This window comes from Podarcis filfolensis (genome assembly GCF_964270895.1).
Source record: "Podarcis filfolensis genome assembly, chromosome: 11".
NCBI classification, from domain to species: domain Eukaryota; kingdom Metazoa; phylum Chordata; class Lepidosauria; order Squamata; family Lacertidae; genus Podarcis; species Podarcis filfolensis.
The window spans coordinates 61,635,174-61,647,960 of NC_139613.1; the positions used below are offsets into that span (position 1 = coordinate 61,635,174).

Below are 12,787 nucleotides of genomic sequence, written 5' to 3' on the forward strand. Positions count from 1 at the left end.
TTACAGCAAGCCACCCATGCAGAGGATACTGCTCACCTTCGAATCTAAAAAGTTTCCAACTTATATGATGTCCCTAGGAAGCTACCTGACTAATTATGGAATTTTTATTACAAGAGTTTTTATCAACACTAAGATTTGCCCTCTTATACCCTACTTTCCAGCTAAAAGGAAAGCAATTAAAAATGAGGGCACCCCACTTACTACGAGCTCTTCCTCTCCACCCTCAGACTTAATTAGTTGGACAGAGACCCCCATGCCCCTCCTATCAAAGGCTACTCATCTAGAGAATTCGATGGAGCAGGAGTTTCTTGTTTCCTTCTCCCATCTTCCAAAAGCCGAACAAACAGAGATAACGGACAGACTAGATGAGTTATTACTCTATCTCCGCAACTCTGAAGATCTAGCGCCCACAAAAGAGGCAAATACTCCACCTAACTTGGAGCGAAAAATGGGATATGAATCTCCTCAGGTCACGTCAGAACACACACCCCTACTCTGCCCAACTGAAATCCACGCCGAAATCTCTGTGGCGCCCCTAATCACATTACCGGAGACTTTACCATCCAATGGATGCATCTTCCACGACCCCGGGAAAGCCCTAGATGCTATTGAAGAGACAAAATGACTCCCGCCTCTACTACTATCCTGGAACGTTGCTGGATGGCAATCGAAAACAATGGACAAAGACGTTCTAACCTACATATCACAGTTCAAGATCATCATGCTCCAAGAAACCTGGATGCAAAATCCTTTTGAACTACACAATTATTTTGCTTTCCATTCCTGTGCCACAATCGGCCCAAAAGGCGGAAGACCGGCGGGAGGTCTGAGCACCTTCGTATCAACAGATCTAGGAACCTCCCCTATCCAATTGAAAATCGATAAAAAATGGATTTTGGCTGTTAAAATATTCTCTACCCACTTTAAGATCATATGCATCAATGTTTATATTCATCCACTTATGAAACAAACTGATCTTAAAAACATCTGGAACGAACTGGAAGACTGCATTCTCCTTGTCTCAAATAAGTTCCCCTCTGCCTCCTTAATTATTGGTGGGGACTTTAATGCAAGGCTAGGCCACTCAGACGAACAGCTAATCAACGAAAGTGGAATGGGTCCCCTAAATGCTAATGATGAACATTGGCCCCTATTCAGGCGTCATTCACTTGACCCAGTTACCAATTTTGCTGGTACATGTCTTTTTCTAATGGCACTTAGATTAAACCTTGTTATTTTAAACGGCCTCTCCTCGGGAGACTGCCCTGGCCAATTTACTTATTGGTCAGGCTTAAGGCATTCTGTTATTGACTACATTCTTGTCTCCCAAGAACTCTTTGATGAATATATTGAATTTACTGTAGATATGAGAACCGAAAGTGACCATCTACCCCTAAATCTTAAAAGGACTGAATTTTGGGAACCCTCTAGATGTGGGCTCGTCCCACAGACACCTGACCCTAATGTTCTACAACAAATAGGCAGATCCAGAATTAAATGGTCCCCTTATGTTAATAACAACTTTAGCATTTGGACACAATCAATGGAAGGTCAACTCCTCTGGGCTGATCTGACCTCCAATGACACTGAAGAGACCTCCCCAATTGACCATTATAACACTTTAATCCAAAAACTCCAACCGTTATTGTCAAGACTCAGGAGACCTAACCACAATGAGTTCCCTACCAACAAAAAATGGTTTGACCACGAATGCACCCAGGCAAAACTTATACTTAGGGAATGCTTTAAGGTCTTCCGGCAAAATCCTAACCCTATTACTAAATTAGAGTTACAACTTAAAAAAAAGAACTACAAAGAGTTACTAAAAACCAAAAAAAGAACCGCAGACTCTCTTATCTGGCAGGCCCTTATAAAAGCGTCAATAGAAAAAGACAATACCAACTTCTGGAAAATTATCTCCAGTCAAACCAAAACTCCTAACGAGGGCACAATAATCCCTGCAAACTTATGGGAAGAGCACTATAAAGTGCTGTTTAGGGAACATCGTCCTTCCGCGCTGCTTAACATCTCTTTAGATAATGATACACCATGGCCCCCAACATCTGAAACTGAGATCACTTCGTTAATTCTACAAATGAAATCTGGCAAAGCCCCAGGAAGTGATTTCATTGTCGCTGAACTTCTGAAAGCGCAAATAAACTGGTGGGCCCCGGTTCTTGCAAATCTATTTTCATATATAGATAAGACAACTGAAATCCCTAAAGATTGGGGACTGGCTATAATTGTTCCTATATTTAAAAAGGGCAACCCCTCTGACCCAGCTAATTATAGACCAATTAGTCTTCTGAATGTGATCTGTAAACTTTATACAAAACATCTATGTTTAAAATTATGTGAATGGTTAGATCATAATGACTTGCTAGAAATTGAACAAGCAGGGTTTACATCTGGGCGTTCTACCATAGATCACTGCTTAGTGTTAGATTATTTTGTCTATAAGTATGTGAAACATTGGAAAAAGTCATTGTATGCGGCCTTTGTGGACCTAAAGGCAGCATTTGATTCTGTATCCAGGGGTAGGCTCTGGGCCAAATTGGCCAATATGGGTATTAACAGAAGGTTATTACTTCTGATGATTAAACTTCATGAGAACAATACCCTCCAGATAAGACTCGCACAGGACGGCAGACTCTCTAGAGAAATCCCAGTCCAAAGGGGAGTTAGACAAGGCTGCCTATTAGCCCCATTTTTATTTAACATCTATGTTAACTCCCTGGTCACATGTTGCCGTGAAATCGAAACCCACCCCCCCGTGTTCTCTAACGGCAGAAAAGTACCAGTTTTAATGTATGCGGATGATGCTGTTCTTCTCTCTCAAACCAAAGTGGGCCTGAAACGCGCCTTAGGAAAGTTTAGTGACCAATGTAACACTGAACTGTTAACAATTAACTTTGCCAAAACCAAAATTGTACATTTTATCCGCTCCTTCAGGAAAGATAATTGGAGCGTAAAGGGAAACGCCATTGAACAGACTAAGACCTTCCAATACTTAGGCATTACTTTCTCTTATAATGCCAAACTGTCAACACACCTGACCACATCAGCTATATCAGCAGGAAGAAGTGCAAATGCCATCCTTAGATTATTCAGAAGGAAAGGAGCGGGCTTCCTTCCGATGGCCCTAAAAGTTTTTCAGGCAAAATCTCTAGCCCAACTCCTGTATGGCTCTCAAATTAGCGCCTCTGCCAACCTTAAGACCCTTGAAACAGTACAATCAAAATTCTTAAGATCATTATTTGCTACCCCAAAGTGTACACCTAATGCAGTCCTAAGGCAAGAGGCAGGACTGCCCAGAGTGGAATTAAAAGTCTGGGAGCAAGCAATATCCCTCTGGCTGAAAATCCATTACAATCCTAAGGGACTGTTACCTTGCTTCCTGGCCGCAGTTCCCTATCCTCCTTGGCTTATGCAAATAACTAATAAGATCAAACAAATTGGCCTAAACCCTGAAAATCTTTTTACTGAAACTCCGAACAAGGCAAAAGCAATTGTCACTCAGAGACTTTACGATGTCGAATTACAACAAGAAGTCGCCCTACTCCCGGAGACGTATAGATGCTTAAAAGCTTGGCCTAATTTTGCAGCTGCCCCTTACTTAACTAACATCACTAACGAAGCTTATAGATGGGCTTTCTCTAGAGCCCGCTTTGAGACAATGCCCTCAGCAGTGCTGTACGGCAAATTCACGCGGGTACCAATGCATGCGCGTCTCTGCCCCTGTATGTCTAATAAGGTAGAATCTGTCACACACATCCTTCTATTTTGCGAATTTTATAGTGAAGAACGAGTTCAACTTATTTTGCCGCTTTTATCAAAATTTATACCCCTACAACATTATTTGGAATCCTCCCCCGAAATTCTACGAAAATACCTTCTGGAAGATTCCTCAAGCTCAATATCATATGAGGTGGCCAAATTTAGCACTTTAGCAATCAGGAAGCGTAAATCTCTTCTGTTGAATGGCACACTGCAAAGTTCCCTTGTGTAATCTTTTTTTTTTCTTTTCTTTTTTTCCCTTTCTGATGTTGTTGTTGATCTCTTTTTGTCTGATCTTGTGGTGTTTAGTGTTACTGGCTTTTGCCGCAATAAAACTTGAAACTTGAAAAGCTTAGGAACTACTAGGTGAGATCCCATGGTCAGAAATACTCAAAGAGAAGGAAGTCCAAGATGGATGGGAGTTTCTTAAAGGAGAAATACTGAAGGCCCAAATGCAGACAATTCCAACATGAAAGAAAAGTGTGAGGCATCTCAGGAAACCAGTGTGGCTGCATAAGGAGCTTACAGATGAGCTGAGAATTAAGAAGGGCATTATTAGATGCCTGCTTCTTGGGAGGAAAGCAATGACAAACCTAGACAGCATCTTAAAAGCAGAGACATCACCTTGCCAACAAAGGTCCGTATAGTAAAAGCTATGGTTTTCCCAGTAGTGATGTATGGGAGTGAGAGCTGGACCATAAAGAAGGCTGATTGCCGAAGAATGGATGCTTTTGAATTATGGTGCTGGAGGAGACTCTTGAGAGTCCCATGGACTGCAAGAAGATCAAACCTCTCCATTCTGAAGGAAATCAGCCCTGAGTGCTCACTGGAAGGACAGATCATGAAACTGAGGCTCCAATACTTTGGCCACCTCATGAAAAGAGAAGACTCCCTGGAAAAGACCCTGATGTTGGGAAAGATGGAGGGCGCAAGGAGAAGGGGACAGCAGAGGACGAGATGGTTGGACAGTGTTCTCGAAGCTACCAGCATGAGTTTGACCAAACTGCGGGAGGCAGTGGAAGACAGGAGTGCCTGGCGTGCTCTGGTCCACGCAGTCACGAAGAGTCAGACATGACTAAACGACTAAACAACAACATTAGTATTACTATTATTACTGGCCAATGGATCCAGATTTGTATCTATAAATTCATCAGCATAAAGCAACAGCTGGGCTCAGCTTTGTCTCCAGAAGCTATTCACCAGTGCCAGCCAGAGCTAAATTTGCAAAACTAAACATGTCAAATAGCAGCACTCCAGAATAATTATACCAATATGCTTAGCAAGAATTTCAAGCATTAAAAGTAGTTTGCAACTCTACAATTCTATTATCCTGTTCTCACAGTGGCTGTCCAGATACCTGTGAGAAACCAGTGAGCAGAATGGCCTATCTTCATTTCGTAACAGACCCTCCCTCGCCTTGCCCCATAGGTGGCTTGGGCACCTGACCACAAGAAAGTGAACCCTTCTATGGTCAGAGGGTAGCCGCTGTATCGGTCACGGGCAACTTTGAAATGCAGGTCGCAATTATATGTATCAGTGGCCACCAGCGACTCATCAAAGTTGCACTATAGCACTTGTGGAGAATTTGAAAATAAAACCCTTAGATAATTTTTTCTCAAGTAAATTATATTGTGGTCCAAACAACAGAGGTGACAAGAGATACTTTAGGAGACTGAGGGTAGGGTTGTTCTGAATGAAATGAATAAAAAGTGAGGCCAGAAGGTTGGTCAGTCAGAGACACAGAGTTCAAGGAAGATCAAAATCCAGGCATCTGTTAGCTGTAAAAAGCTGACCTGAAGACATTGTGGTATCCTCAGAGAGTGGCAACTAATTTAGCCTTTTCTGTTCTGAATCTTCAGCAGTTTGATCTGACCATTTGTGTCCCTTCTTTTTCTCTTTTGGCTAGAGAGATGGAATAAGTTAACATTTGAACTTTCAGTCAGAAATATAAAAGTTCCCTCAAGTATTCTGAGCTACACCTGCATTTGGAGTGTCCCATTTGTGCTGGTTTCACAAATCTCTGGTTTAATATTTCTGAAATATTAAGCAGAATATAAATGTGTTAAAATAAAATAAATAAATAAGTTGTTTTATTTGTTTATTTTAGGCATTTATTTTAGGCTATTTTAGCTGAGAAGTTCCCAGAGCTTGTGTTACATTCAAACACAAAATCACTTTTTAAAGCACAATTAAAGCAGTATTCATAGAATCATAGCATTGTAGAGCAGGAATGGGCCAAAAGGGTCATTTAGTCCAATCCCCTGCAATGCAGGAAACCTTTTGCCCAATGTAGGGCAAAGAGAACAGTCTTCCATTTTAGCTGCAATGAGCACCAAGACTGTCATGGTTTCAAAGAGGCTTTTGAGAGTCAGGTGCACCAATTAAGAAAAACTGACATTTGACAAACCTTTTATCTGGAAGCATCTATACATTAACTCAAAACTTAATAAATAAAAGTCTATTCAATAGTTCTGGTAAAAATCTTTCTATACAAATGCTCACTCAATATTTAAATATTTTGCAGCATAATTTACAAAGTCCTTTTTTATTTTAGAAATGTTTATAAATATTACAATCTATTTATAAATCATAATGCTGGCTTTATTATTTCAGTATATTGCCTGGACAAGCAGATGTGCCCATAAACTGGAGGCACACACACAGAAGGACACAAAACTTCATAATTTCCCCCACAGCTCACATCACTAAACTCTTGAAAAATAAGTATGGCATAATACACAAGGTCTATTTTGCAAGCTGCTCATCTATTGCAGCCTATCTCCAGCACTAACAAACTGGCAGATCAGCAGATCTCAGATTATATTCCTGACTAGAGAAGAAAACAAAACAAAATCAGTCATGTTTTTAAAACCGGGACACATTTGCCCATCTAATTTTACTGATCGATTCAGTGCAAGTTTAAGAATAATAAGACAATTTGCCTTGTTATGTTCATTCAGTTTTTGAACATCCTTAAGCAATATCCTTAAGGGATGTGGGTGGCGCTGTGGTCTAAACCACAGAGCCTAGGGCTTGCCGATTGGAAGGTTGGCAGTTCGGAGGTAATGCCGTTTACCTTCCCACTGGAGCGGTACCTATTTATCTACTTGCACTTTTTGGCATGCTTTCGAACTGCTCGGTTGACAGGAGCAAGGACCAAACAACGGGAACTCACCCCGTCACAGGGATTCGAACCACCGACCTTCTGATCGGCAAGCCCAAGAGGCTCAGTGGTTTAGACCACAGCGCCACCCGCATTGGCTTATATTCGGGACCTTATGCCACCAGCAAAGTGGTGCGGCTCCCCTCCCCCCAAGGAAGCAGCCCAGGAGCGTGGCTACTCTCTGCTCCAAAGCCTCCCAAAAGCCGTGGAAACGAAGGGGGGAAGCGGGGGAGCCACACTGCTTTGCTGGCAGCTCCCCCCCCTTATCTCCAGTGGCAGGCTGCGCGCCTTTGCCCTGCGCTCCCAGACTGCTCGGGGGGGGGGGGAGTTGTGCAGCCCCCAGGAAGCAGCCTGGGAGCGCGACCGCCCACCGCTCCCCGCCTCCCCCGAGCTGCCAGAAAGAAGCGGGGAGGTCGCCGGCAAAGCGGTGTGGCTCCTCCCCAGGAAGCAGCCTTGGTATTGTGGGGTTTTTTCCCTTCCCCCCCCCCTTCATTTTTCAAGGTGCGGCTTATTTGTGGGTGTAGCTTATATTCGGGCCAATACGGTAACTGGTATAGATTCTGTGCTTCTGACATGGTTGCATACGACTGAGAGATTAATAGGAAACACAACTCTCCTATTTCTACAGGCTTTCCCAGAAGGATGAGTTGACTCAAGGAGGCACCAAACGTCTTTTGGAAAACTGTTTTTACCTGTCTTCTTTTTTGCAATTTTATTGTTTACACTACTTGCTAATGCTTAGTGGTCTATATGGATCAGGCCAGTGGCCCATGTAGTCCAGCATTAGGTGTGCAGTGACCAACCACATGCTGATGGAAAGCCTGCAAGCAGGACCTGAGTGCAACTCCTGGAACCTGGTCTATGGAGGTCACACTGCCTCCAAAAGTGGAGCAGCCACTTACAGCCTTATCCTCCATGGATTTGTCTAATCGTTTATAGCCATTCAAGCTGCTGGCCATCACACCTCTTGTGCGAGTGAATTCTATAGTCCAGCTATATGCTAAACACTTTCTTTGTCCTGATACTTCCAACATTCAGCCTTCTTGGTGTCCCCACGTTCCAGTATTATGAGAGACAGAGAGAGCACTTTCATCTTACCGCGCAATTCATTCACCTCTATCATGTCTTCTCTTACTCACTTTTCTCTAAACTGAAGTGTTCCGCATGTTGCTGCCATGCCTCACTGGAGAGCTGCTTTTTGAGGCAAGGGGACCAGAACTCAATTTCCTTTTCTGAGGTGAAACATTCCAAGTGCAGTAGTACCTTAGATTCTTACAATTGGCTGTTTTACTTTCCACTCCTTTCTTAAAGAACTCAGGAATTCACCTTTCTCCAGCTGCCACACTCTGGGTTGAGAAAAGAGTTAAGGTTAAGAGTCCTCTCCTCTTTCCCACCTGGTCCTGATGGCGCCCACTGCATATTTGACAGTTGTCTTCTCTATTGTCTTTTCAAGGCCTCCTAAAGATGGTACCTGTCTTGGATTTGAATTGATGTTAATGTATGTGCTGTTGTTGTTTTAAACTTTCTATATTTACATTTTTAAAATTGTCCTTATATATGGAATTCTTTAACTGTTTTCTTTATGTAACTATTTTATATAGATTGGTTTATTGAAAATTGCTTTGGGATTTCTCATGGGAAGAGATTCATAAAATAAATAAACAAATGGCTTGCACCAGGTTTTTAAAATAAAAAATACATTAATTTATGAGGGATGTACTTGAACTGTCCTTAAAATAAAGTACAATAAATGTCTGAAACAGTACAATACAAGTGCATCAATTCAGAGCAATCCCATGTCAGTCTCTAGAACAGAGCTGGGGAAGCCCAGGCCTAAGGGCGAAATGCAGCCTTCCAGACCTCCCTCCCTGTCTCTGGGACCAGCAGTGTTGCGTCGCTCGCTGGCGCCTGGGGCAGCGTACACACACACGCCGGGCAGGTGCGGGACACGGAGGGTGAACAGAACCCACTGTGCCAGCCCAGCCCTTGCCACTGGAGCCTAGAGGGGCGGCGGTGCACTGCCAGCCTGTCCTCACAGGGAGCCCGGCTGGCAGACGCGGCCCTTGGAGGCAACTCTCCCCCAACGCTGGCCAGGCAGCCCTCCAGTGAGGGGCCTGGGGACACAGAGGTGAGGCCAGACTGGGCTCTGGGGCCCAGAGACCCCCAGAACCAGGTGGGGCAGGGTAGGACAGGAATCCCTGTGTGTGGGCGCCTGGCTTGCACTCCCTAAAAGTTGTGTGCCCGGGGCTATGGCCCCTGAGCCCCCACTACGGTCCTGCCTGGGTCTCTCTTCAGGCCATGCCCTCTCCTCAACCTCCACCGTCCGTTCCACATCCTCCAGGAGTCTTCTTGCCTGGCTATGATGTGTCCCCCTTGCATGGCAGGGAGTTGTACTAAGTAACCCTCAGGATCACTTCCAACTCTACCGTTCTATGATTCCAAGTTAACACCTTGTGTGCCTGGATTTGGGGGGGGGGTATAAAAAAGGCTGCAAGAATTACATATAGGAACTTACTTACCACAGAAAGGTAAGATTGATGCTTGCTGTCCCTCTGCCTCAGCATACCACTGCCATGTGGCCCCCAAATCGTTGCTCATTCCGGGGGGAATATGGCTCTCGGGTTGAAAAGGATTCTGCATCTTCTCAAGCATGAGAGGCTATGGAGCCCCTGACATGCTTGGTGGGGGGCTGCCCACAGAAGAGCAGTAGTGGCCAGTATGGTGGGGCACACTCTTCTGACCCTGGCGTTGCCATAGCTTGCCTCAGGTGTGGGGAACCTTTAGCCCTCCAGAGCTTGCGGAACTGCATCTCTCATCAGCCCCAGGAAGCATAGCCAGTGGCCAGGGATGCTGGGAAGGGTACCTCTGCAACATTTGAAGGGCCAGAGGCTCCCCACACCTGGCCTACCTGGATGGTACTGAGGAGGAGGAGCCAGGGCCATGTGGATGCACTGACAGAGCCAACTTGGTTTTCCCACTGGTTCTGCCAAACAGCCCAAACTTCACCACCACCTTGTCCCTCCACGGCAGACAACAACACTTTTGTAGCAGTCAGGTTGCATAACACTTTCAAATACAGTGGTACCTCGGATTACAGACGCTTCAGGTTACAGACTCCGCTAACCCAGAAATAGTACCTCGGGTTAAGAACTTTGCTTCAGGATGAAAACAGAAATTGTGTGGCAGCAGCAGGAGGCCCCATTAGCTAAAGTGGTACCTCAGGTTAAGAACAGTTTCAAGTTAAGAATGGACCTCCAGAACGAATTAAGTTCTTAACCTGAGGTACCACTGTAGAAAGTTAAAAGCTTTAGATCTCATGGAATGTTTTCAACAAAATGGTTCCTCCCACCCCAGACAATTGCTTCTCATCCTTTTTGGATGCTAGGTTGTTATGTAATAATAATAATAATAATAATAATAATAATAATAATAATAATATACCCCGCCCATCTGGCTGGGTTTCACCAGCCACTCTTGTACTTGGAGCAGGGCCTTTTCACTGGTAGCTCCAGGCTTTCCCTGGAAACAGGATTCAAAAAGCAGAAACACTCATTCCACCTAGCTTTTGGGTATACATTCTTTTCTGGAGAGTACTGGTGGTATTTTTTCTGCTGCTTTTATTTTTCTCTGTTAGGATTTTAGGATGTTTTGTTGGTTTCACTTTGTGTGTATGTATGTCATAAATAATCTTTTTATTCTGCAAAGCATTTTCACCCTTTTCAGACATTTGAAAGGGACTTCTAAAAAAGCATTAGCTAGATGCCAATGTGCACACAGTAACCTTTCCCTCCCCGTTGAAGGAAACCCTACTTATGTGCATCTGCACATGCACTAGTCTCCCTTTCCAAATGATGCAGCACAGCCGACATGAATCTACACTTTCCCCCTTTTTTTCTTTTTTCTGCATCACTTTACTTCTTTATAGGTAATTCAAATTATTTCAGCAAAATATTAATACCCCCCCAAAATGTATGTCAGTGTCTGGAGGCAGAGCCCTCTGGAGCAGTCTTGGGTGCTCCTTCATGTGTTTTGTACTGAACAACTAAAGAGGGCTTTTGAAAACTTTCTTTAAACTTTTTAAACAAGCCTTACAGCAGACTAGTGCTCTGAAGTTCCCAAAGCATTTTCGTTAGGTTAGCCCTTGGATGGGATCTAGTCTGCGCTCTTCTTGTATGGCTTAACCAGAGCTGTAGGGGTTTTCCCTGGAGAAGCTGCCAGGGGTCCCAGAGGGGTCCCAGAGCCTTGGAGCGGCGGCGAGAAGCCTGCTTTCTCCCCGGCTTCGACCAGACGTCTCTTCTCGGAGGCTTCGCAACGGGGAAGCGAGAGGTCGGTCCCTTCCTCTGCCATCTTTGAGCCGGAGAGGCAGAGCGGGAAGCGGGAGCATCTTCCTTACCTTCCTCGCTCAGGGTCCACGGCAGGGTCGCCGGCTCGGACGCGTAGCCACAGGCGCTGCCGTCGAAGGCGCACGAGCCGGCGGGCGGGAGGCGCAGGGCTCCGGAGACGCGCAAGGCTGCGGGGACAAAGCGAGCGCGCTCAGTCGGCGGGAGGAGCCCGGAGAAGCCCCAGCTCGGCCCGGGGAGAGCGGCGGCGGCGGCGGCGGCGGCCGGGCCGGCTCTCTCGCACCTGCTTACCTTGCACCGCGAGGAGACCCAGCAGCAGCATCGCGTCCCTCGGAGGAAGGAGAGGCGCGGCGGCGAGGAAAGGCTGGCCCGCCCCGAGGCGCCGAGGGAGAAGCGGCGTTAAAAGGCCGGCGGGCTGGAGGGGGCGGAGGAGGGAAGAGGGCTGAGCTTGGCTCCGCGGCGGCGGGAGGAGGAAGGCGGCCCGCCAGCCCAGCAGCTGCTGCCCGGCCGGCGGCGAGGCGGCGAGGCGCCCGCCCAGGTCTCCCTGGGGGCTGTCCAGCTGCCCCCCGCCAGTGCCCCAGAAGCGCAGGGTCGACGCGGGGCTGGGAATGGCAGCACTTCCCGGAGGAAACGCCACTTCCCGGGCGGGCGGGGGCTCGGAGGACTTGCAGCCCGGCTTGGTCTGCGCCTCGGGGGGGCGGGGGGCGCTTGTTCGAGAGCATCATCTCGGTTTCATGCCTTTCTTTTCAACCTTTGCAGAGTCTGCTATGTACCGAAGTTCTCACCCTGGGCCAGCAGGGGGATACTGTAGATCCACATATGCAAATAAGGGATTGAAAGTGACGTTCAGTGATTGGATAGTTACAGAAAATGGTTAGTGTTGCGTTCTAGTGGAGCTCTATATAAGCAGGCTGGCTGAACCCTTCAGTTCAGTTCAGTTCTGGCCTGTGAATAAACAGGAGCTGTTTCAAGAATCGCTGTGTCGTCTGATATGTTCACCCACAACTTAACACTGGCGACGAGTTTGGGATTGATGGACATCAGAGCACAGCCAGATGCGGCCATCCTCTGAACTGAGCTGAATCACTGAGCTGAATCATTGAGCGAAATCACTGAACAGAACCAATTCGGAGTTGACTGTTCTGGCTAGAGTACTGTCTTCCAGCCATCGCCCTTCACGCCGGCATCGGAATCATGGCTTCACTTGTGCCTCTACCGCCGTTTGCGCCAGCCTCTGAATCATGGGACTCCTACCTCGCTCGGTTCGACTGCTACCTCCAAGCCAACGAGCTGACGGAAGTGTCAGAGGAGCGTAAGCGGGGCCTATTCCTCAGCCTCTGTGGGCCCGAGGTGTTCAAGACGACCCGAGCATTGGTTGCGCCTCAAGCAGTCCAGGCAGCACCATGGGACACGATTCAAGAGAAGCTCCGCGACCACTATGCACCAAAGCCGTCCAAGCCGACTCGGCCCCGAACACACTGACCAGATGCTTGGAAGCTGTGGCTGG

The 12,787-nt window shown here is 46.5% G+C and overlaps 1 protein-coding gene across 8 annotated transcripts in view; it reads right to left on the reverse strand.

Moving 5' to 3' along the window:
• MAMDC2 (MAM domain containing 2) overlaps positions 1-11,698 on the reverse strand; it is an 81,524-nt gene extending 69,826 nt beyond the window's left edge. For 3 of the 8 annotated variants that reach the window (XR_014539785.1, XM_083576827.1, XM_083576824.1), the window contains exons 1-2: positions 11,572-11,694; positions 11,334-11,450 (exon numbers count right to left, since the gene is read on the reverse strand). Coding sequence is in view for 6 of the 8 variants with exons in the window: in XM_083576827.1 (XP_083432953.1) it covers positions 11,334-11,450; positions 11,572-11,602 (148 nt within the window). In the remaining 2 variants the exon portion in view is untranslated. Of the gene's footprint in view, positions 1-5,570; positions 5,848-11,333; positions 11,451-11,571 lie in introns of those variants that run through there. The other 5 variants (XR_014539784.1, XM_083576829.1, XM_083576828.1 and 2 more) reach the window with 5 other exon arrangements.
• Between the last annotated feature and the right edge of the window lie 1,089 nt (positions 11,699-12,787).